Source organism: Perna viridis, chromosome 7 (genome assembly GCF_037379345.1).
Source record: "Perna viridis isolate PV_CMFRI_1.1 ecotype Kerala chromosome 7, ASM3737934v1, whole genome shotgun sequence".
Lineage (NCBI taxonomy): Eukaryota > Metazoa > Mollusca > Bivalvia > Mytilida > Mytilidae > Perna > Perna viridis.
The window spans coordinates 47,311,891-47,337,283 of NC_142451.1; the positions used below are offsets into that span (position 1 = coordinate 47,311,891).

General features: G+C 32.9%; 3 protein-coding genes across 5 annotated transcripts in view; all 3 read left to right on the forward strand.

The window, feature by feature from the left end:
* Nucleotides 1-13,637, forward strand: part of LOC148613015 (CCN family member 1-like) — a 30,916-nt gene extending 17,279 nt beyond the window's left edge. The window contains exons 2-5 of one of the 2 annotated variants that reach the window (XM_088594992.1): nucleotides 1,533-1,740; nucleotides 8,846-9,184; nucleotides 9,802-10,007; nucleotides 12,273-13,637. In XM_088594992.1, coding sequence (XP_088451118.1) covers nucleotides 1,533-1,740; nucleotides 8,846-9,184; nucleotides 9,802-10,007; nucleotides 12,273-12,545 — 1,026 coding nt within the window. In that variant the 3' untranslated portion in view covers nucleotides 12,546-13,637. The remainder of the gene's footprint in view (nucleotides 1-1,532; nucleotides 1,741-8,845; nucleotides 9,185-9,801; nucleotides 10,008-12,272) is intronic. The other variant, XM_088594993.1, reaches the window with a different exon arrangement.
* A 2,083-nt stretch (nucleotides 13,638-15,720) lies between these two features.
* LOC148613016 (uncharacterized) lies at nucleotides 15,721-19,086 on the forward strand. Of its 2 annotated transcripts, XM_088594994.1 has the most exons (5): nucleotides 15,721-15,815; nucleotides 16,130-16,144; nucleotides 16,428-16,598; nucleotides 17,189-17,281; nucleotides 18,164-19,086. In XM_088594994.1, exons 1-5 carry the CDS (start codon nucleotides 15,770-15,772, stop codon nucleotides 18,664-18,666), a joined length of 828 nt encoding a protein of 275 aa, XP_088451120.1. In that variant the 5' UTR covers nucleotides 15,721-15,769; the 3' UTR covers nucleotides 18,667-19,086. The 2 variants fall into 2 exon arrangements, with proteins under 2 accessions (XP_088451120.1, XP_088451121.1); XM_088594995.1 differs by lacking the exon at nucleotides 16,428-16,598 and having other exon boundaries at nucleotides 15,726-15,815.
* Nucleotides 19,087-20,264: 1,178 nt separating this feature from the next.
* Nucleotides 20,265-24,922, forward strand: LOC148613017 (uncharacterized). Its single transcript, XM_088595423.1, has 7 exons — nucleotides 20,265-20,414; nucleotides 20,767-20,920; nucleotides 22,437-22,540; nucleotides 22,899-23,024; nucleotides 23,728-23,916; nucleotides 24,350-24,471; nucleotides 24,782-24,922. The coding sequence occupies exons 2-7, from the start codon at nucleotides 20,877-20,879 to the stop codon at nucleotides 24,920-24,922; spliced, it is 726 nt and encodes a 241-aa protein (XP_088451549.1). The 5' UTR covers nucleotides 20,265-20,414; nucleotides 20,767-20,876.
* Nucleotides 24,923-25,393: the final 471 nt, after the last annotated feature.

Below are 25,393 nucleotides of genomic sequence, written 5' to 3' on the forward strand. Positions count from 1 at the left end.
CTGTATAAACCAAACTCCTGTATAAACCAAACACTAGAATAAACCAAATTCCTGTATAAAACAAACATCTGTGTAAACCAAACACCTGTATAAAGCAAACTCGTGTATAAAGCAAACACCAGAATAAACTAAACACCTGTATAAACCAAACTCCTGTATAAACCAAACACCTGTATTTTAAATCTGACAATATGTACTGGCAGGTGACCTCAGGAACAAAAAGATTATACGTTAGATTTATTCATTCTGTCATATGATCAATGGAGACATTATCGAGAATAGATCTATACATGTAACTGCTGTCAATCAATGCAGCTTGATGGACATAACATGTTATGGATCGTCTACAATGATCTTTTTCTTGACAGTGTGACGGGCCGATGTCTATTTAATCGTCAGATCCTCACTGATATATTGATGTTTTACATTCTTTACCCAAAGTTACAAAGAGACCGGTAACTCTGTGTAGATATTGCAATACTTTGCTTTAATTATTTTTATTTCCTTTACCTCTTGACGACAGCACTACATCCTGCAAATAAAATGACAAATCGAATTAAAATAAGAATCCTCTTACGCTTCACTTTATAATGTAATCTGACTTGAATCACGTTGGAAAATGACAAAATATGACCTGTCAGAAATATGATTGTTCACTGGTGCACTGTTTGCAAGATTTACCTTTTTCATACAATGTGATTTCTTACTGCTTGGAAGAAAAAACGTGAGGTGCAATGTCAGTAAATGACACATATATAGCCAAATGGTCAATATTGCATTATGCTTAATCTAAAGGTCAACGTATACCTGCATTTCTCATACCCAGATTTGACATTTCGTAAATTTATATAACAACGTGAACATTAATTAGAAGATATTGAAATTTTATTACAATTCTAGAAACTAATTCTATCTATTGCGTAACCACAGTCCTAATAACAAAATGCGATCAGATATTTAACATCTGAAGGTAAAATAAGTCACCGTGTTTGTAGCCATTCTAGTATTATATGTACATGAAAACTAACATTTTTAAACTTGCATGTTGAAATCCACAATAATAAAATTTCTTCACGAAGTCCACTTACGGTATTCTATGCAAAACTGCATGAAAGTTTGGTTTCTATATATCTGAATTGAACACTCAAGCGCTCGTGCATTACAGGGTACCCAAGCTGTAACCAGGATACCACGTGATTCGACCCTTTTCATGCAGTCAGGATCGAGACTTCAAGAGGTGTTCCGCATATATATAGTGTAACATTTTTCACTTTAATAGTGCGATGTTGATCGGGCCTCTTTGGCATATGATTTAATCCTTTTATAGACTAAACCTAGTACCTGAAATTCGTGTAACTATATACGTTAAAACATCATATTCTACCATCCGGAGAGGAAAACAAACCTGTTCAACTTGAATTCTGTTTGAATAAGACTTGTGTAAAATAAATATTGACTATATTCTCACAGCTTAAACACTAATAACAAAATAAAACTATGCACTGACAGATCTTTGAAAATATTTTTTATAGATAGTTAGTGAATGCCCAAGACAGTGTAGCTGCCCATCAAAACATTTGAACTGCCAAGATGGCGTACCAAAGATTTTTGACGGATGCGGTTGTTGCTACATGTGCGCGCGCCAGTATGGTGACACGTGCAGTATCGTAGATCGGTGTGATGAAGACAAAGGCCTTTACTGTGAAATGACACCTAACACATTGCAGGGCATTTGTAGAGGTAAATAAATATACACAGAAAATTCTTCAAACACAGTACCTTTTTTCTATTTATTTGTAGGCATTGTAATTTGTTTACACCAATCTTTCAACCAATAATTATCATGTAATCGCTTGTCTGTCTGTCTGTCGGTCGACTGCCAGTTGGTTGGACTTTTTGCTTTTTATTTTCCCCAATTTTTTGTTTGTTTCACGGTAATACTATTTGAAACACCAATGGTGATGGGCTATTTTATGTGCTACATGTATATTAACTATATAATTATATTGTCACCATTTCTTGCGCTTGTGTCATTTTTTAATGAAAAATGATTCTAAATTTTAGTCTGAATGTTTCCGACGTCCTGATATTCCGCTTTTACTTAGTCACATTCTTGTTGACCAAATATATTTTGTACATTTTTGTTACTTATCAGGCATGATTCTCCTTCAGTTTCGAGGGATTGCAAGATTTCTCCACCCGAGATAGTTAGATATAAAACTCGACTATCGAAAGTGGAGAAACCTTGTAATCCCTCAGAACTTTGGAGGAGAATCTGTTTCTGCCGTGAAATCAGTAGAAAACTCAGAAATGTAATGCCATGGCGGCCGAGTACGTGCAAAGCTCTTGGCTGGTATGTTTTAACCACAGAAGCCAAGTTACTCACAATTCCAGGCGGGTCCCAAAATTATAGAGAATTACCACTAATCTACTGTTTATTACGATTATACATGAAATGCATGTTACAGGATGAAAAGTTATCTTGACGTTAGAAAATTACGAAAACTCACATATACGGTGCGCTCAATCAAATTATTATCTAAAAGTTTTCAAATTCCTTAATACGGATGGAATCCATATGTCACAAGGGAACAACACAACAGACATCAACAATAAAGAAATTCTTCATATAGCGATAACTTCCTGTTAAGGCAAGTTACACTATCGCCAACAATATACAATCTACAACCTCGGACCACTGTCCGGAACCTCGGACCATTGTCCGGAACACGATAACTTCCTGTTAAGGCAAGTTATACTAACGTCAATAATTCACAATAGGCTCGGACCATTGTCCGGAACCTCGGAACATATTGTATGGAATACAAATACTTCATTTTAAGGCAAGTTTACGTCAAACGTCAAAGAAATATCATCAACAATAGCGAGTTAACTTCCAGTTACGGCAAGTTGCAACTCTCAAAAACTATATTCCTCTTGCATCACTTGTCTCCAAAAACACATCCCTTAGCCACATCAAATAAATTCCCATCTTACATTCAGTATGCAATCGTATATTCCTCAACATCAAGTCTGATCGGTTATCCCATTCTACTCCACTACCAAAGTTCAATCTCCATTTTTTTAAAACTGAAAATCAAAGCCCTTATATACTGTTCAACACCAATTTTACACCAACTATGCACCAAATATTTTACTTATAATATCTTACCGGTGCACTACCCTACCGGTGCACCTGGTTCATGCTCCCAGTTTTTAGTGGAGTCCGAGTTGCTCATTTACTTTTGTTACTTTGTATGTATATGATATGATTTTAGTTACTTTATGTTCTTTGTTGTTTATGTCTGTTTTCCATGTCTGGTCTTTGTCCCTGGATTACATTCTTTTGATTACCGCTATAACCTTGGCTCCCTTGATTACTCTTACATAACTGACCTAATTTAAGCACCAATTCAACACCAACTTAGCACCAATTTCCAATAAATCAAAACCTTTGACAACTACTAAAAATAACATCCTACATGGGTAACATGATACTATACTTCATCACCTTTCCTATAGTAAACCACCTAAAATCATAATAAAGATAAACTTCTGGATATAAGACTAACGGTACAATGACTAAATCAAAATATGCTTATCTAGACATGCAACTAATTATCATGAAAATATACAACTCTACAGTAAAATGGCGGGAAAACTCTTGCAGTAATGAATTACCGCCCGGTGGTTAAAATTTCACATGCATTTTTCACCACCGGCTTAGAGTGGGAAATACCAATATAATATTTAACTTCAAATTTCATATCAATGGTTGTTTAACAGTTGTTTTGTTTGTTTTGTTTTCATGTTAATTCAGTCGTATCCGTCTTTTCTCTTTTCGCTAAAAGTGATCCAGTCCAGTCATCAACCGTCTTGTTTTTATCAGGCAATGTCTGTTTTTATACATCAACATTACGAACAGTAAAACTCGACAGTATGGCTCGCAATGATTAAAGTTATCTAGTTTACGATGTAAAACAAAGCGTTGTAACCAATATACTTTCTCTGCTATCTGGAACTTGATATTGGATATAACTACAAGTCATGGGGTTAAAATCAAAGCCATGTAGATCTAAGGTATTTATTTTCACTAGATGACCAATAAAAGCCCTTATCTACTGCTGTAGAGCCATTTTATGTCAAGGCCCTAATGCGGTGTTACAGACGTAATCTAATAAAAGGTATTAGCTTTGTTAAAGTTCGGGCAAATTTTTAAGCGAAGTTTTCAACTGGAGAATATTTATAATTGACAGTTACTGTAGATATCCTCAGAAAAGCATAAGTATTTAACCGTAAATTTTATGGTTGGAAATATGATATTTTGTTTACGAACCCTAAGTGGGACACTGGAACTCTCAGCTAGATATAATACGAGAGCTCGTCTACATTACACAAAGTGTACTCTTATAATTTTTTTTGTGTTCGCTGTGTTTTGTGTGACGAATTTGAACGAAAATAATATATACCTGCCAAATACGTATGATTCAGTTGTAAAAGTTTTGGTAACTCTTTCTAAAGTATCATAATAAGGGAACGCAAAATTAGTATACAACGGTTTGCATACGGTCAGAATGCTCATGGTTGAAATATAGTAAAGTATCAACTTGGTCTATCAACGTTTTATTTATTATTATATAGTTTTAAGTATTTTTTTCTGCTAGATTCTTAAATTGACTGGTAAATTACTTCTTTATATAAATATGCCAAGGTTTCCGATTTACAATGTAACCATGTTTGATTAAAAATGAATTTTATAGGTTAGATTTATTAAAATGTATAATACACTGTTTTCTCCGTTAATTGTTTCACTTTAAAAAAAAAAATTAAACCTAAATCGGAAGATACAAAACTGAATGAACTGATAATAAATTTGTTTCGTATGAAGCCCTGATAGGACATGTACGAATAAAATGTGTGCGCAACATCATATTTAATCGGCAACTTTAAATATTCTTACCATCTGATATTTTCTATGTTAGCTGCAGTAATGGTTATTTACGCCGGTTTTGAACGCCTCGACAGAACATCACTACTCGCTCCATCGGGCTTGCTGTGATATTTTCTGGCTTGTCTTCAAAACTACAACTACATTTTGTATAATATTTTGCGCATAAAATGATTAATTTGTGCGCACACTACCTTTTTTTTGTGTGCAGTTTTTTGTCTGAACATATTTAATTTCGCGTACATTTGTACCTGAAATTAATCAATACTTATACAAAAATATATACGATTTCTGAAACTAGAATTATGCTGTAGAAGAAAGGCAAATCGGCAATTGCAAGCGCCTGGCATTAAAAAAACTGACGTTTTTAAAGTGTCAAAGTGTCTGATGAATTTTCTTTCACATTGAGTCAGGCAGTACTGATTTGGTTGATGTTAAATTATATTTCAATGTTTGACGTTTTGTCTGATGTTTAGATGGAGTGGTACTGACGCATGTTATGTCTGATGTAAATAAGGACCGATACTGACGATCAGCTGCGATCGTTGTTTTTCGACGTTTTGACGATACTTTACCGATAATGCTTTTTACTCTTAGATTCAACAGTTTTACATTGTAGCATACTTTCGTAAGACGCTCAGGGGGCGGGTTTACCGGGGGAGCAGCCCCCTTTTGCATCTCTTAAAAATAATTATCACTACCAACATAGTAAGCTACTTAGGTTTATCTTGTATAACTGGGTGAAACTAATTAACACCCAGTGTGCCATATATGTACTAGTTGATTATTTCTCGTCGTATGTTACATCACCTAATGTTTTGTAAACAGAAGGGCGTGTTTTGATACAAGTTCCTTACTTAATAAATGTTTTAATTAAGCGATTATTGAAGGTGGATGGCTGAAAACTAAGGAAACTGTACAGCGACTCATAAGTATTGTAATCTAATATCAGCAGCATCATCGTGTACACAAAATAACAATAACTTGGATCAGAATGTGAGTTGGAAAATGAAGCACCGATTTTACATCAAGCCTATTAATTTCAGACACTTGACAGAGGTTTGCCATACGAGACCCAAGACTTATAGTTCTACTACACATGCTGAGTTTTGAGTCGACGTCGGTGCTTGATATGCATATTATAATTCACAGTTCCAATCCCTGACTAATGGGGCTTTTTACTATCCTTTCGGGTCTCTCACTTTTTTATCTGAATTAAGCATTAGTAGATTCAGAATAGCAGTGGGGACGTTTTCAACCAGTTTTATCGGAAAAAATTGATATTTTAGCACAAAATCTTGATTTTGCAAATATTTCACCCAGAAAACTTTCGGATTGCTCCGCTCGGCAATTAGTTATGTTAAGGCTTCCTGACCTGAATTATTTGCACTGTCCTTGTTAAAAGGTAAAAAAAAATAAGAAAAAATCAGAAATTTGGTGAGCTCCCTCAGCTCAGCAATGTCTGGATCCGCCACTGGATGTTAGCTGATGCTCAGTCATAATTTCAGTGACGTTTAAGGTGGAATATACTGATGATCATTCTGGAAGGCATATAGACAATACTTGTATTTTGTCTTTATTTGAGAAGAAACAGTTCGTTTGAACTTAACACTACTAATACAAACGAACTCTTTTGTGTTAACGATCTCAGTTGACAGGAAGTCTATATATTTGTTTTAAATTCAGATGGAGCAGTAGTGACTAAGTGTCAAGGTTCCTGGTTAATGTTACTACCTTATCTACTTAATTAGACTTTTTTACGGCTCAAGCATTCCATAAATAGGAAAATACAATCTCGAGATCAATTGATTCCCTTTATTATCCCTGCTGGCTACGATTCCATTTGTTCAATGAAAATGTTATTAAAGCGGGATTAAGAATCTGGTTAGATAACGAGTGGGTTTTGCATTCAGCGTAATGTTTCAGAGAACGCACCTTTGAGCTCTGACATTACTCGAGACAATGCCTGGATATGCAAATACCTTTTATATTTTAACTTTGAAATTCATAGGAAAAGGCAGTAATTAAGTGTCAGTTCTTGTAAGAATCAGGCAAAATGAGAAAAATCTGAAACATGCTTATCAAAACCCCACCAATCTGACAATGTAATGTCACTCAAGAACACTTTCTTTATATGAAAAGACCATTATTTGATCTCTGCATATTAATTGGATTTGCTCATAAATTTTTCAATAGAATCTTAGAAAAATGAGGTCGTTGACTGAGTTATCTGCCCTTAAAATGTTCATTTTAAGTGCATTTCAATGAAATTGTAACTCAATGGTCCACCATGATGTGGGAAATCTTGTCTGTTTTCGTTATTCTGATGGTGCAAATAGTCAAATTGTACTATCAAAATTATGTTTTATTCATACCATGTTTCACCGGCCGCCTGATTCGTACAGGGACTAACACTTAATACACTAATGTACTTAGGGTACCGTATTGGGCCCCACACTATTTTTATTTTTTATTAACGATCTGCCAGAGCATGTATCTAGTAAAGCTCGTCTTTTTGCTGACGACTGTTTATTATGCAGGATAACAAATAAAATAAGTGAATCCAATGAATTACAAAAGGATCTCAAATATCTTGAACTGTGGGAATCAGAATGGCAAATGAAATTTAATGCAGAAAAATGCTATGTCATAAATATTTCTGAAAAAGCTAAACCAAATTCATTTCAATATAAACTGCATAACCACATACTTGAGACTGTACCAGACAGAAAATATCTAGGTGTCACTTTAAGTAGTGATCTCGATTGGAGTACACATATTAACAATATAACGGCGAAAGCCAATAAAACCTTAGGCTTTTTACGTATAAATATGAAACACCGCACACGTAAGGTTAAAAGCCTTACGTACACATCACTTGTGCGTCCGATCTCCTCGCCAGTTTTGGATCCATATGAACAAAACCAAATTGCCCAACTTGAGCAGATTCAGAGAAAAGTCGCAAGGTAGGTCTTCAATGACTACACAAATAAAATACCAGGTACAGTAACTGGCATGATAAACACCCTTAATTGGGAGAATCTTCAATCTCGCAGAACAAAAGCAAGCCTTGTTTTACGTTATAAGATAAATGGTGGGATAGTGGAAGTTACAAATGATATGCTCATACAATCAGTTAGGCGCGCTAGAGGCCAACATAAATTTAGGCAAATTCATACAAACAAAGATTTCTATAAGTATTCCTTCTACCCAATCACTATAAAAGATTGGAACAATCTCCAAGAATCTATCTAAGTCAGCTTCCCTAGAGTCCTTCAAAAGTGATGCATTTTGTGTATCTCTATGTTAACATTTGAAGGACGTTATCTAGCTAAATAATAAAATAAAATAACTCCAACCACTGTACATAATGTAAATATGTTTAACTTTTATGTTATATATCTTAACAATAATTGTAATGAATTGCGAACTTGTCTTATAAAGTTAAATTTCCAACCCCATTTTCATGTATATAGCACAGCAAGTTCCGTGAGGTTACACACTCCTTGCGGAGTCTACTTTCGTACCGGAAGATGATGATGATGATGAGATGCTGAATGGTGTCGATATGTGTTCTGAGCCAATCCATTCGTCATACACGTAAAGCAACATATAATCACATGCCATAGTCAGTCAAGAAACGTTTAAGATCAACAAATAGGCGATCCGGTTCTCGTACCCTTGTACTGTATGTACCAAGTCTTGGAAAGATAAACCGTTGTTCTACAACGTAGGTTTAATCAGAAGAAATGCTATACAAAACCGTTTTCCGCTTACAACACAGTAGCAGTGATTAATATTTTGTAATACAATTTACTTGTTCTACAATCTTTGGTAGACAATTGAAATAAGATAAGCCTGCATGTGTTTCACAATAATATTGTTTTCATTTGTCAGCTAGTGTACCGAAGACTTGTGTCGTGAATGGACAAGAATATAATGACGGAGAATCGTTCCATCTTGACTGCAGACACGATTATCAACGAGGCATTCCGAATGGGTGTTGCAGAAGTAGATGCACTTGCCAAAATGGACATTATGGTTGCAGTGATCTTTGCCCTCAAGAAAACAGGAAGCCGTCTGCTACATTCTGTCCTAAACCTAAACTTGTAACTGTAAGGGGGCAGTGTTGTAGAGAATGGAGTTGTCCGGCACAAAATAAAACAGAATCAAACAAAATGCCAAGACATGTTAAGAATACTTACGAAATCAGACCTCAGAATAATCCACGATGGGGTAGGTGTAAATAATTGTACAGATTTTGGACATTTGTTGCGTTTCATCACACCCGTTCTTCTCCCCTATGATACACCATTTAAAATTATAATTCGAGTAACGAGACCCCATGTAGATGAAGATCAAATATCAGTTGGAACTAAACTTTGCATTCGAGTACTAAGTAACTTTTATACATATTTATGTTTTTTTTTCCACTAAATTAAAACTTAGATACCTTACTGTACTACAGAAGAATCACACCACTGAATCTAGACTTGTAAGAGCATACACATGCAAGCAAATATACAAAAAGTACCTTTTAAAACAGCATGTACGTTACGAATATTTATTCTGAACTTTCCTGACCGGGTGCCAAGTCCTAGGTTCTAGAGACTGTTTAGTATTTAAAAACCCCAAATAAAAGGAAACTTATTTACACACATGTATCATCCTCTTTAAATAAACATACTTGTCATTTTGCATTAAATTATTTCACATTAAAAAACGACATGTTTTGTCGTCTTCAACTTTATATCGTTTTATGAAACAATGCATTGTATTCAATGCCAACATGCGCATGAAGAGTTCCTGTCATTGAAAAATATACTAAAGCTGTATTTATTTTCTCTTACCAGATTCCAGTAGAGGAAATAGACAAATGAACGAAGTTGTCCGCCCGGGTGATCTGAACTGTGCCATGAACGGCACGAAATGGAGTCAGTGTTCGGTTTCCTGTGGTGTTGGCATATCCGTTCGTTTGGCTCCAAAACACTGTCGCAGGAAAGAGGATACCAGATTGTGTTACCTACGACCGTGTGGAAGGACTCTTTATAGTTTTGATGTAAGTAAAACGCAGGGAAGGCTTCGATCCATAAATTGAACAAAAAAGGATTCCAAGATAGCATTCTCTAATTTTTTTGGCCAAAATTTGCACAAATTTAACAAAATTGACCAACAAAGGGAGGCTTCCAACCCGCGAAACCCTCTCCAAGATCCTCCACTGAAATGTGTACACTTTTTGAACTTCTTGGTAAAAGTATAAGCGCTGATCCGGAGATTTTTAAAATGGGTGGGGGGTTTCCAGAGTTTCAGATCATTGTTTGATAAACAACACCGAATTATGCTCTAAAGTATTAAGTACTTCTCTGTCTAATAATCAGGAAAAACGTGTATAAGGTTTTGGCACCCAACGAAAAGAAACGCAGAGATTTTATTGCAATTATCGAAGTATTTGTTTAGCTCATAACCCCCAGAAACAACAATTTAAGTGTTTGTAAAGTTTAAGTTAATTTCTCTCCCGAATTATTTAGTAGATTTGCTATCAGAGGGATACATGCAATCAATAAACTTTTTCATATATTCTTTAATATAAAGAGAGGGACTTGTAGCAAGTCTACTATTGTCCGAATCTTACACAGAAAAAAAAAAAACAAAAAAAAACGGCAAAAACCTGGGAAAACCCTCTACTTTATCCGCCTCAGAAATGTGTACGTTTTTTTGAATGCCTTGGAAATTATTAATATACATCTAGTACAGAAAGAACATACAAAATGTAATTACACCCCAGTAATATGATATATATCTTGTTTTTTGTTGTTGTACTTTTCTATTAGCCTTATTTTTCACTTCTCGTGTTATTAAAAAGGTTTTCTATAATTAATTTAAAAAAAAACCATCTGATAACTGATGTTGGAATATAATAACACGTAATAATAGACATTATATGAAAATGGGCAAACGCAGAATATTAGACGGATTTTGTTTCTGACAAGAAACATATATATGCCAGTAACGTACGTCAAAAAACGTTTTGCATTCTTGATTATTCTGAACATATAAGTACAGCTGGTGATGAGTTGTCTGCTTTTGTTGTTACTGGAGTCTGATCGATTCTTAAAGAAGACAATTTTCTGTTGAACAATACGGTACATGTTTCTTGGTTTTCAATTAAGACAGAACAACTCTGTTCTATTATTGAATTGTCGGTTTTTGATTGAAGGCCATTTTATAGTACTTCATCTAAACATTTGACCTAACGAATCATTTTCATTTCGTTAAAGTGCCAATTATGTGGAATAAATCAGATTTAGGCATGAAGAAGATGGACATGTAGAAACGATGAATTGAATTTGATGAATCAAATAAATATGTTTTACATCAACACATGATAAATGGGAATTTTGTTATTTACATGTACAAAACAAAATTTGTATTTAATTTTTGGTGGAAAGCTCGAAACCACGAGCAGTAGTTGTACATTGAAAGAGAAATCAAAGCTTATAGAAAAGGTTTTTCAAATTTTAAAATGTTCGGATTTTTGTTCCTATCAAGTAAACGTTTTCTTGCATAGCAGACCAGAATAACTTTAGCTGAGGAATCTTAGACCCCGAGGGAATTTTCTTCGTTGATTGAGTAGTTCTAAAACCTTATCCATTTTTCATAATAATTAGTTTAGCCAACTTTTTTTCGAATGACAGTTTTGTTCAATTATTTTAATTGCAACAATTTGAACTGAGTCCATATGAAGTCGTTTATTTTGTAATAGCTAAAATTATCTTCTTAGGTCTGTCCCCAAAGATTGTATCGGAAAGGAAATTATTTCTTTTTTTCTTTATAAAAGTATTAATCCCTCTTTGTGATTGTCCGTGGGAAATTTGAGTTTAGTGGTAAATTCAACAAATGGCCCAATCAAATTGGGTGTGATTTCAGGGTTAGTCATTTTGAAAAATCTATAAGAATTGACCATTTAATGAGATATTTCACGAGAAATGGAGATCTTAATTTTATTTCCAGTGCTTAAGCGGGGTTATTAAGTAAACCTGATATGTTGTTATTATCTACAAATAACGTTTTCTATCTATTACTAACAACCCTATACATATACCAATGTACGTATTTGTAATAGAAAAAAATGTTAGATTGAATGTATTAGTACCATTTACTAAATGATGTCAAAAAGGCAATCTAAACATAATTGAACATGACGTCAAAATGAAACAAAGTAAGGAAAAGAAAACCCCACTTCCTTAAAGTAATGAACTGCCACCAAATACCATTTAAAAGATGTAAAAATGAAATGATTTCATGCTTTTCGCACTATTTACAGAAAATTGTATTTCAGCGAAAGAAGAAGTGTACTCCAACGACCCGTTTACTCAGAAGAGAAAAGATTACGTACAAAAACTGTAAAAGTGTACGGGCATACAGACTCAAATTCTGTACAAACTGCCGGGAAAATAAGTGCTGTTATCCCAAGAGAACGAAGACGAGGGAGATAGAGTTCCTGTGTAACGACGGACGATACGAGTATTATAAATACGCTTGGATAAAACGGTGTAAATGTAGCAAAAGATGTAAAACTGATACAATCAATCTATAATAACTAACAAAATGTTATATTCCTCATTGGCCACAATGATATAGGTCGAACAAAGCGATGGTTGATCATAAGTATTAGGGCAGGTATTTTTTATAGTCTAGATCGGTCCAATGTATTTAACGAACGTCAAAATACGTTTAGAAAGGTTAATATGACGTACAGAAAAGTGTTATTGTGATAGTTTGTATATTTTGTAGGTTTTCATGGTAAATTTGTTAGATATTCCTCTGTACAGTTATTAATTAATGGCCTGAATTTTGTCATGATTTAATTCATTATATATTCTCAGTATAAAATATCGACGTACAAGGATTGCCTGGTATCAATAACTTTGACATTATAATTAACAACACCGTTTGATGGTCACACAGCAAATTTGGCTTTGGAGACAGAAAATTTGACTCTGAAGATAGAAGATTTACTTTACATCAGGGGTCATCGTCTGATGTTTCAAGAAGATGGTACAAATTGATATTTGATTATTAATACGGTGTTGGGATATTGCTTAGCATTCCAGCAACATTGAAGGAAATTTGTATTAATTACAGGATCATTTTAATTATCTCATGATGCATGCTATGAAATACAATTTCTTATTTAGCTTTGTACGTTCTTGAAATCATTATACAACCCGTAGAAATTTGAATTACAATCAGAAGAAATATGTAAGTAATTTCATGTCAAATTTCAATTATTTGCAATTGTTGTATGTAATTTTTATGTAAAGCTTCTGGCTCTAAAACCAATCATCTAAAAAATTTCCATTGTTTGAGAACAAATCTAAGATACAAGATAAATTCTATAGGTATAAAACTTTGATAGTCAAGATATATACATGTCAAATAGAAATAAATTACACTAATGAAATACAAATATTATATTTTCAATGAGGTATTGGCGTCTTAAACGTGGATTTATGTTACTCATCAGTATTACAATGAAACCATCATCATTACAGTTACTGTACGTTTTAGATATTAGTTGTGTAGTTCGTTAGGAAACAAATATACGGAATTAAGCGGTTTCTATAGACACATTTTCACAATCTTTACTAATAACATAGGTAGTAATGCATTTTGTAATGGAAAAAAAGAAGAAAGAATCAAGCAAGTTTTAAAGAAACAGTGATTGATACATGTACATGTACATTAACACATTTATTGAACTTTGAACTGGATTGTAAGGCGTTCTTCTGTTGGTTTCCATTATTTTCTATCTGTGAAATTCGATTTAATTATTGTTACAAAGCGTTATTTGGGTTATACGCTGGTGTATTTGTTGCTTTTCGCAATATCTGGCCCCTTTTCTGTTTTTTGTTATGTATACCGTGCCGTAGCCTCCTGTGTTGATCTTTTACTTTCAATTGTTGACTGAAGTTACTTATTGCTGTGTTATCCATAAAAATGTATGCATGCTACATGTTGTATATTTTGCTCAGAAAATGAATATCAGACAACTTTATGTAAAAGTTTGTGACTATATATATAATTTCAAGTACAATATTGCAGACTCACGCGATTACAATTTTTATTATATGAAAAAAGTCAATTCTGTTTATTATGATGCATATTTATAGTAATGTGACAAAAAGGTGTAAATAAAAGAATGGTATTTGTTGGTGTTATAAATATCTATTTTCAGATAAAGGAAATACAAATTTTTGAAATGCCCAATGTACCAGTTAGTCATGTAAGTGATGTTGGTAAAAATCAAACGAGTGCTCCCTCGCACTCAACCAAACATGAAAATATCGACATAGAATGGAAAACAAATACAATACACAGACTTTAAAATTCAAGTACGTGCCAAAAAAAGTGAACACAGGAAACAATAAGCTAGAAGAAAAAAAAAAAACAACAAAAAAAAACAAAAAAAAAACAACTAGTACTACAACATGAACGCCTACCAAAATCCGGGTGTTAAACCAGATGCTCCACAAGAGTATGCATGTCAGGTACAAGGTTATTTTAAAGGCTTAACCTCTTTTCCCACAACATGGAACGAGTTGGTCATATAATGTGATGTTAGGTTCGGCTATAGGGTGGAGATAAACAACTGTATTTATCCACGGGAGTATTAAGGCGATTATAGAATATTAGAAATAATGACTCTAAATCTTTTTAATAATTAGGTCACAATAAAGCTGATGAGCGATTACCGGCGCGTAGCTGCCGTTAGGCAAAAAAGCTTTTGCCTGCACTTAATTTTGCCATTTTTTTTTGGGAGATAAAATACATCCTGGAGAGACATAAATGATGCTCTAAAACGCTATCTCCGCAGAGCTTCGGAGCTTCCTGGACACCCTAAGCGGCCCCCAGTCCCCCTGCCGTAATTTTGCCTACACTTCAATTTGGCCTCAGTTACGCGCCTGGATTATTCCTTGAAACACATATCCAACATACCGAAAGTTGCAACATAGATATGATTTTTTTTGTTTTGTATTTGATGACCACTAGGTGGATGCCATTGCTGGTGGACCAAAAGTCCTCGAGGATATTTATCAGTCTAGTAGTACGATTTGTCTGACCAGAATTGTATCATAGATATTTTTTTACCGAAATATGCTAAATTAAAAACTTCTATAACAGTTAGGATTCATTCTTTGTATGGTAGTTCCCGGTGCTTATTTTGATATTTTGGAGTATTTCTTGTATACAATTACTATTGTGACTAAGATTTTCATAACTATTTGGTTCTAATGCTGCTAATGAGAGATTACATATTAAAACACGTGTACAATATACAGTTTGTATTAAAAAATGTCACTGCTGGTGTAGGAAAGGAACCTTAGCGTATTCAACAGCCCAGGAGTAAGATATTTTGTATTTTATTAACACAATTTGAAAACCCTCTTCCAAAAATATAGAGGTGGTGGATAAAGGTACAAAACACAAAGTTAGTGTACAGGCAAAACAAATCATTTATAGCATATGGGATGCACTTCAGGTAAAACGTTACTTCACATATAAAAAGACAAATATATGAATGTGTACAAATAAGACGTCATTAGTTTACCGTTTAATAAATAGGAAGTATTGATGTGTGTACACAGTTCTTATCAATATCTAATCAGTCACAAATTACTAATTCTATATTTCATAAACACTCTAAAATAAAAGAGTTTAAACATGGCATTGATAATAATGTAATACAATACCTGTCTGTCTATCAACAAAAGACATTTGAATGTACCGTATACATTATGAGTGTTCTAATGGCGAATCATGGGCTTTCTAAAACTTCTGCTCATTGTTAGCATTTGTCATTTTGGTATGTTAATAATCTTTTTTGTTTGTGTCATTTGAATTATTATTTGTTAAGAACTAAACTCTTGTAATGTTTCCAATACATCAAAAATAGAAATAACTGTGAAACACAAGTATACAATAATACTCCTTGTTCATCTTACAAATGACCAAAATAATAGATATATACTTCATGAAAAATTAAGTGATATTTTGTAGCGCTAAGATGTTTATTTTGAAGTGCAGCAGCGTATTTCATATATAAGCTGGTGTGGAGCAGGTTAATGTCCTAATGTTAATATATATATCTTATTGCATTATAACTATATTTTATTTCAGTTCATGCATCGAGAAGTGAGTATTAGAGCCTCGAGTTTTTGTGTGTGATATTTTTTTGTGTTACATGTATCTCAGGAAAAAAATCAAATCTGAGTGATGAAACAGATTGCAATAATAAAAACAAAGAACAATTACAGTAAATATACAATAAAATACACTATATTGGTAAAAGTTAACTATCTGCGTAGACAGAAGATGTGTCATTTAACATTTGTTCGATACAGTGAGATTTGTAATATTCTTTTGAATAGAACTTAGCATTAACTCTTATAACATTTACATGTTAATTTATATTTAGGTTCTGAAGATATCATACCAATAGTGCTTGGGTCTATTTTTGGTGCTATTTTGATTTTAATACTAATTGTTCTGCTTTACAAATGCATTAACAATTGTAACAGAAAAAGAGCTGTGAAACTGAAATTTAAAAGAAGCGTTGAGGTTTTCCAAAATAAAACAGAATCGAATGGTACGCATTAAACTTAGATAAACAATTGTTAAGAGATTGTTTAGTTCAGTTTTATAGGTTTTGAATGAGATTTTATTCGGCTAAATAGCTTTGCTCTTTATTTTAAAACGCAACAATTAAAAAAAGCTATGAAATGCTTTGATATAATAGAACATGGATGTTTGGAGCTTCATAGGAGATAATGCTTTAACAATAGTAACAATGAAAATCGCTTACCATCAGTACAATAAAAAATAATGGTAACAGAAGTTGATAATCACAAAAAGTAATGCCGTCTAATAAATAATGACAAAATTATTGATGTACTTGGTAAACTTCACTGAGCATATAAACAATACATGTTGTATTAATCAAAATATATGATTGTCCTTTGGTGAAATGGTAGCGTTCAATTATATGGTTTGAAATGTAATCTATCGTATAGATGATGAAAAGTGGTATGTTATGTTAATATTCTATATATGTGGGTGTAATATTTGTCTGTTACTTGTTTGGTTTTTACATGATATTAGACTTACACTTCCCGCCTAGTTGCGGTTCCTCTTGATTCTGAAACAAATGCTTCATTAAGACTTCTGTATATTATCAAGGTTGTGACACTGCATCACAGAAGATGAAATCAGATATTGTTACAGAGAACATAATGAACATTGAACAATACTCAAGATTTTTCATAAAGAAAGGTAAATGATTAATCTTCTTAAATGGTAACTAAGCAATATGTTTCTATTTTTTTTACTGTATAAAAGAGTAATGAAGGGAACCAAGGTTATAGCGATAATCAAAAGAATATAATCAAGGGACAAAGATAAAACATGAAAAACAGACATACACAACAAAGAACACAAAGCAACCAAAATCATACATAAAAAGCAACAAAAGAAAATGAGCAACTCGGATTCCACTAAAAACTGGGAGCATGGACCAGGTGCACCGGTAGGGTAAGCATCCTCTGCTTTTCTAGAAACATCCGCCGAGTTGCTCATAAAAAGTCAACTCCGGGGTAGACAAACGAGGAAAGGAAAACTAAGACCCGTTGAATAAATCAGTTTTCATGGTGCAGGTGGACACTCCATAACAATCTACGAGTTCATGATGACGACCATAAAACTTCTGTAGTGATGACTTCAATCTTGTAGCAACGTAACCCTGTTCCAGAAGCCTATTTGTTAGAGTTCTAGCGCGATACAAAAGTCTGGGTAGTTTCAACAAGCTCAAAACGTATGTAATAAAGATGATATATACGTCGCTTCAAACGAACATGGATCTTTTTCATAAAGTTTAGAAATGACAGATTGGTATCTCAATATAATAAGTGCAAGGCATTAATTGGGCAAACAAAATTCTTACACATAATACTATGGATAATTCAATATGAACGACAATTTCTGAACATTTTTCCATCAAAAACATTTAAAAGATTGTTTTCTTATACCATAAGCAATGCTGTCACCATCATATACACATTTAAAACGCAGTGTTTTGATAGTGAAATAAGACGTCCTTTAGAAAGGATCTGAAATTTCAAAAAATAAAATTCTATTTATAAATTTTTATCGTTTAAGGTTATGATGCTTCTTTAGTTGAACGACCAAAAATAACAAACTTTGGTGAATACCGTTTCAAATACGAAAATGATTCAGTTTCTGACGTGAGTTGTCTCTCTTTGACCGATTTCAAGAATCGTCATGTTGTGCAATCAATGATACCCGTGAATTTACAACATCAAACACATGAAGATGGCAAAGAAGCCAATAGTGGAATAAAGACCGAGAACTATTTAAATTTAGAAAACTGGACGATTGATAAAACAGCTAATAGTATGATGAAGAGAACTCTCAAAACAAGTGTTTCTAAACAAACCAGACAACAACGAACTAAAACAAGAACTGGCTCTTGGAAATCTTTATTTTTTCTACCACCATCATTGAAAGCACAACCTATTTCATTACGTCCATCCAGTAGGGTGAAATCATGTAAAATTAGACCAAAATCATCGGTTTATCGGCAGAAAACAGTTTCTTCGTTAACACTTGTACAAAATACATCAACAATACAAACAGAATAAAGTGATCTTATGTTATGACAAAAGACTTGTACGTCCGTGTTGGTGTAAACACATTTTACTAGTAGAATTATTTTAGCAATTAAAAGGTAGTTAATACTATTTTTCTGGTCTATCGTAAGCATTTTACATTTGTAAGCTATTTTTGAATTAACAGTTAAATATCATTACTATTTTCTATTTTTTTTAAATGTGCGTTATTTTCAGTTTTTTTTTTTATATCTTTCTGCATTTTCGTTAACTGATCCTTTACATTCTGAGTTGTTAGAGCAATTCTTTATATGTATTTGCTGTCCCTCCGATTTTATGTGTATTTAGTTCTATTTTACCTTTTATATCTGCTTAGTTTTTACTTTCTTTATTGTTCATAAATTTGAATTGTTATAGTGTTCTCAAATTAAACATTAAGGTTTTTTGTTGTCACATATGAATTAAGTTGTTTTGATAGAGACAGGTAGACATTGACTGCTAGGTACTTAACTTAAAATGCAATAATAACAACCATATTACTATTGCAAATTTCGATACGCTGAATACGTGTTTCAGTGAGTAACCTCTCATCAGCAGCATTGGAATCAAATACTGTGAATATAATGTTTTTCGTGAGGTACCTATTTTCATGGATTTCGTGGGTACGCAATACCACAAAATATGGTTCCCAACGGAGAGAAGATTTCCATAGATGTGTATACTAAAAACCTCAAAACCACGAATTCAAGAATACACGAACTTGTGTTTCTTCCATTATCCACGAAAATTGGTATCCTCGAATTAAAGTACTTTCACTGTATATTGGACGATACGAAAAAATAACAAGAAGTACTCAAATTCAAAACTCTGGAAATAGGAAGCTAAATCCATCACCAAGTGGTTCTATATTCAATACAAGGATTGAAGCCTCTAGTTTTAAGGAATTTGACATTTGTAATACTGCATAAAACAAAATTAAACAAAATGCATGTTCTTGTTTCTTTGAAGAGAAACATGTTTAGCAAATGTGTTACATGCAATGTCCAGCGCCCATTCTTTAATTGCAAATAAACGAATAAAACGAGCGTAAATGAACAATGTTACTTAAACGTCTGATATCATACCAAAGTTATTAAATTGACCATTTTGTTTTTTATATTTTGTTAGGTTCAAACATTTTGACGAGAAAAACCATTTTCTCCATTCCTTATCTCAATGCTCCCTTTTCTAGTGGAGTACGGTTGCTCATATAGTATTGCTTCTAAGTTAGTGTCATTTGGTTGAGTCATGTCCTATGTTGTGTATTTTTCGTTTTGTCATTTTCCCTTGATTACGTTCTTTTTGCCACCGTTCGAATCCTGATTCACTTCATTTACCTTCAAAAGATCGTGTTTATTATATTTTGCTACATTTTATACATGTAACACATATGTAGAAAATTAATGAGGTACCAGCCAGCTTGATATGAATACCATATTATATCTACCTATACACAAACATAAATGATTTCATTCATTAAATCAAAAAACGACAAATTATATACCACCGAAAGAGGTAAGACAATAACAATGGAACATGATATCTCTATGTCTCTCTTATATTTACTGGAGCATCACGTCACATTGTTTTAGTTGTTTCTCTTATGAAATGTATAAATCTGTATTGTTATTCATATCAAGATCAATGGCCGTTCAAGGGTTGGTCCAAAGATGTAACAAATTATTTCAGAATGCGATATTTAATAACGCTGTTTATATTCATCTTCATAACCCGCAGTTACTGTAAGTATTGCTATCATTTATGAAATATGTGGTTTTATCTTGTTTTAAATATTTTGGAAATTGTATTCACTAATATTCATTAAACAAACCATAGAGAAAACCGCTTATAATCATAAGGAATATTCAAGCATATTCATTTTAACTTTACTGATATTGCAGAAAATTCAGGCAAAGAAAAGCAATTTAAAATTGTGTATATTATTAATTCATATTAATTTAAATCTTTTATTGATATTGCAGAGAATTCAGTCAACATATAATCAATTCTAATTTTTAAAATCATTTTGCATGGACACATAACTATAATGAACATGAGTTTTTTTTCTAGCCCACGTTTGTTCAATTGATACAGGACTTATCGGTACATGGAAAAGCAGTTACTATGGAACAATCACAATTACACCAACGACCATTACTTTGGGAAAACATACATTTGTTGTCAATACTAAAACAACTAACACAATGTTTGAGTGTCATTTTTCTTCTAGTCTAACCTATGTTATGAAGTAAGTAAAGTAAGTAAAAAATATGCTTAGACTAAGACTACTTCAATTTAATGGAGAATATGTCAACTATAAATATGTTAATGTCAATTTCTTATATGTTAATAAGTAATAACTGGCATCAGTTCACTTGTCTCGTTTGTCCATAAGTATAATCATTTAGTGAACTTGTATTACTTAATAGGGTGCTGTGTCAATTTGCGTTGCCTGGTCTTTGTCCTCGAATTATGAATGTCCAGTTTCTGTCCATTTTTATAATTGTCTCCTTGCCGATACGTTTAAAATGAAAGAAAATTTATGAAATAATGAAGAAATCTCGAATGATATCATCAAAGTCGATATAAATAAAAACAAATAGAAAGAGATAAAACAATGAGAAAACAAGCAATAAAACAATGCAACAAGAGGCTTCCAGGAGCCTGAATCGCTCATCTTCTTGAATTTTGCCTTTCAAAGGCAATAAATTAAACAAAAAGTTGTCCAACAATTTTGACTAAAGAAGTCTTTAGTAAGACTATCACAAGATCTTTTCAACAATTGAAAGTTTATTTTAATCTATCATAGTTTTCAAGATATTGACTGAAAACTATTAAAAACGGTCATTTTCCCCTTTCAAGGGCAATAACTCTTTCAAAAAGTCTGAAGACTTTTGTAAACATAATAATATGGATCATTTCAGCTATTGAAAGAATTTGGATAAACCTATCGGTTTAGGAGATATATGTAAAACAACTACTGTCTGACCCTTATGTTCTATTTTTAGTAACGGCGGCCATGTTGTTTGACAAATCAAAAATCCCCACATAATTTCTATGCAGTATACCCCAAGGAACATTCATACCAAGTTTGGTTTCAATTGGTCAAGTAGTGTCAGAGGAGAGGATTTTGGAAAGAAATAACATTCAAAATAGCAAAAATCGTTGAAAAAGGACAATAACTCCAACATGGCTTAACGGATTAAAACCACAATTTGACCAGAGATAGATCTTATCATGCTGAACACTTTTATTTTGTCAGAATTCAGCTAAACCTAATGGTTTAGGAGATATGTGTGAAAAACTACTGTCTGACCCCTATGTTCTATTTTTAGTAAAGGCGGCCATGCTTTTTGACGAATCAAAAATCCCCACATCAGTTCTATGCAGGATACACCAAGAAACATTCATACCAAGTTTGGTTCTAATTAGTCAAGTGGTTTCAGGGGAGCAGAGTTTTGTATAATTGTTAACGACGACGACGGACGACGACGACGGACGAATACGACGACGGACGCCAAGTGATGGCAAAAGCTCACCTGGCCAAAGGCCAGGTGAACTAAAAATGAGCAACTTGAACTGAAACAAGCATATCCAGTATATTCACATGTACTAGTTAGGTTTCTTTGCTAAGAATATCTTCTTGACTCTTTCCTCCTGTAAAATAGTCGACGAACAACATTTGGTGGTGGATAAGTTTATCAAGTTTCTTTTCCTTATCGTTGGGCTACTTAAATAGTAAATGGAAACTTTTATTTTTATAGGTCTGTAGATACAATGTTAACTTTAGGAGAAACTGGGCATTTATATGTGTGCCTTGCATTCACCAGACTGAATGACAACTCATACTACTTTTACATGAACTCTCGTAAGTTTACGACAGAGAAAATATCAATGGATGCGACAAAGTATCATTTTGTTTTTTTTTTAAATCATGAATAATGTCATGAATCATACTATTGTCAGTTTGTAACTTTAGAAATATAAGTTAGAAATAAATCCTTCAGGACTTGACTTACTAACATATGTGTTTATTTAGGGTATCAATATAATATGACAATGTACATTTGTATACAATCAGGTTTTGAAAGATGCAATAAACCAAACATATTTAGTATAAACAACTGTAATATACATTTATAATGTACAGGTTCTTCGCACGTGGAGCCAAATTACAAATTTTAGAATATTTCCTCTAATAAGTACTCGAAATATTATAATTTCAGCAACAAATCATATATTTGGTAATGATCGGGTAGTTTTCTGGTCAGAAACTGCGGCAGCACCGTCATTTTCTAATATCTGTTCAGAAACATCACCGGTTGCCGATTTTACCACCATAGTTAAAGACGGTATTTATTCATACGATAGTAGTAGTTTTGTAATAACCACCTTTTTTTTAATATACTATTTGTCTATGATTTGCCTTGATTTATTATGAATCAAAACCTCATCTATAGTGACGAAAAGTAAGCGACGTCTTATATATGTAGATGCTCGGAAACATGAATAGTTCAAAATCGTTCTGTCGGAAATGACATATGCAGTTAGGAAATGATAAATTGAACTTTGAACCCAGACGCATGGCGTGTGTCTTGGGAAGTCTCGAATATTTCCGTTGGTCGAAACATCAGTGATATAGCAATAAAGCGCTGCATTTTGAACAAAGTTAAATGTTATTTGGGAATGAAGAACACAGTTCCTCAAATATCATGAATAATGACAAAGACAGTTTTTTTTTTATAGTTGTATCATTGTAATAAGAAAAGAAGAAATACTGTTAATGAAAAAACCCTGTGGATAAAACAATGCCCAAAACACATACACAAAATAAGTAGCACAACGAACATTGTAAACAAACTGAAAAAAACAAAAACAAAAACAAAAACCAAAAAATCCCCCCCCCAAAAAAAACAAAAAACAAACAAATAAAATAAAAACAAAAACAAAACAATGCCAAACCAAAAAAAAAATCGAAATAAGTAGTTCCAACCCAATGCGCAAATGCTCATAATAATCTAAATGACTATCATATTCAAGGCGATATATTTTCAGGTTCAGAACAGAATGCAAAGATAAACTGTATGAGTGCTTTATTCCACAACTTTTATTATGATCGAACAACGTCAACTGGTGCCACTTCTAACTGCAGAACCAGTGGATCAAACCCACTGAATGTCTGCGATGACAAACAAACAATGAAGTTTAATACAACTGAATGCAGTACTCCTGTTCTGTTTTCTAGTAAGTAACTAATCGACTTTTCATTCAATTTGCCTTATCCCATTTTCGTTTTTTGAAATTTGGCATATGTCACGGTAAACGAATGCTCTATTAAAACATGTAGTATAGTAATGAAGAATTGCCTCCATATTAAAACGAATTTTAATGGATAAAGAGGGACAATACTTTTGTCAGGTTCAACTAAATGCAAATGCTCTATAACAACCATAGCGGTGGGTTTGAGTCTAACTTATACACAGAGAATTATTTTGGAGCTGTTTTAAAAAAATCATTTTTCGTTTAAACGATGAATCTTTAGCTCTGTGTAAAATTATGAATATAATGTCCTATATTTAAAAAAAAACAACACCAACGTTATAGTATCGACAAGAAATTGCAATTGTTTACAGTGTTATACTTTTTAATGCTTTAAAACATTTCTATTACGTTTCAGAAAACGGCAATCTAGCCTGCGTGGTTGTCATCCAAAGTGGAAGTACTTACTACGCTAGTCTTTACAATGAAGATCCAGAGTCAGATATAAATGGACTCACTACGTTTCAATTTACTTGCATTGTAAGAAAACAATAACTTGTGATTGTTTTTACCACGTGTTTAAGCGTCTTCATGTAACAAAACACGCATTGGGCAACTTTTTGAAAAGTAAATTGTCTACCGACAATACCTATTGTCCGATTCAAATATACAATCGGACGCTTTAAATATAAAAGTGATTTTTATCTTAGTTTGATAGCATATAGCCTGAAACGTCTAGAGTTTCGGCTTCGGTAAAACAAAGTTGCAATGATAAAAAAAAGGACACTAATAACTATGCTATATTAACGTAAATATAAAATACGCTGGTAATTTTTTTCTCTAATAATAGGCAAGTAGTGTATCATCAACAGGAGAAATAGAGTTAACTGCTCAACCAAACAGATGTGATGAAACACAAACCACTTCTACTAGACCGACTAATGGGGAAATACTGGTATTGACTTCTTATTGTGAGTATACAATCGTTTAACCAATAAGTATGTTACGTAATGCCAAAATAACAACATAATAGACCATAAACATAACTTTGCCAAGACTTCGAACGATTCCATTATAAAAGATCATTTCGAAACATTCACAAAATATAGATGTACAAAATGGAGTTACATGCATCATTCTTTTAAATTAAAAAAAGTATTAATAAAATATTCGATATGATCATACATATATAGGTCTCTTCTGTTCTCTTTCACAGATTCATGTGGTAAGTAATGTATCGTTTATAGTACACATTCATTTAATACTAGTACTACTTCAACCTCTTAATTCTTTTATGATCGGGTAATACTTTCAGATAACATTTAAGATTTTGGTGTTGTCATATTTTAACTGTAGAGATTTTGGCAGCATAGAATAACATAGACTATGTAATTATCTTACCTAAAAAATACAAAAAAAAAGAAAGAGATTCGTAACTATTTGAAATAAATCATCTGCTAAC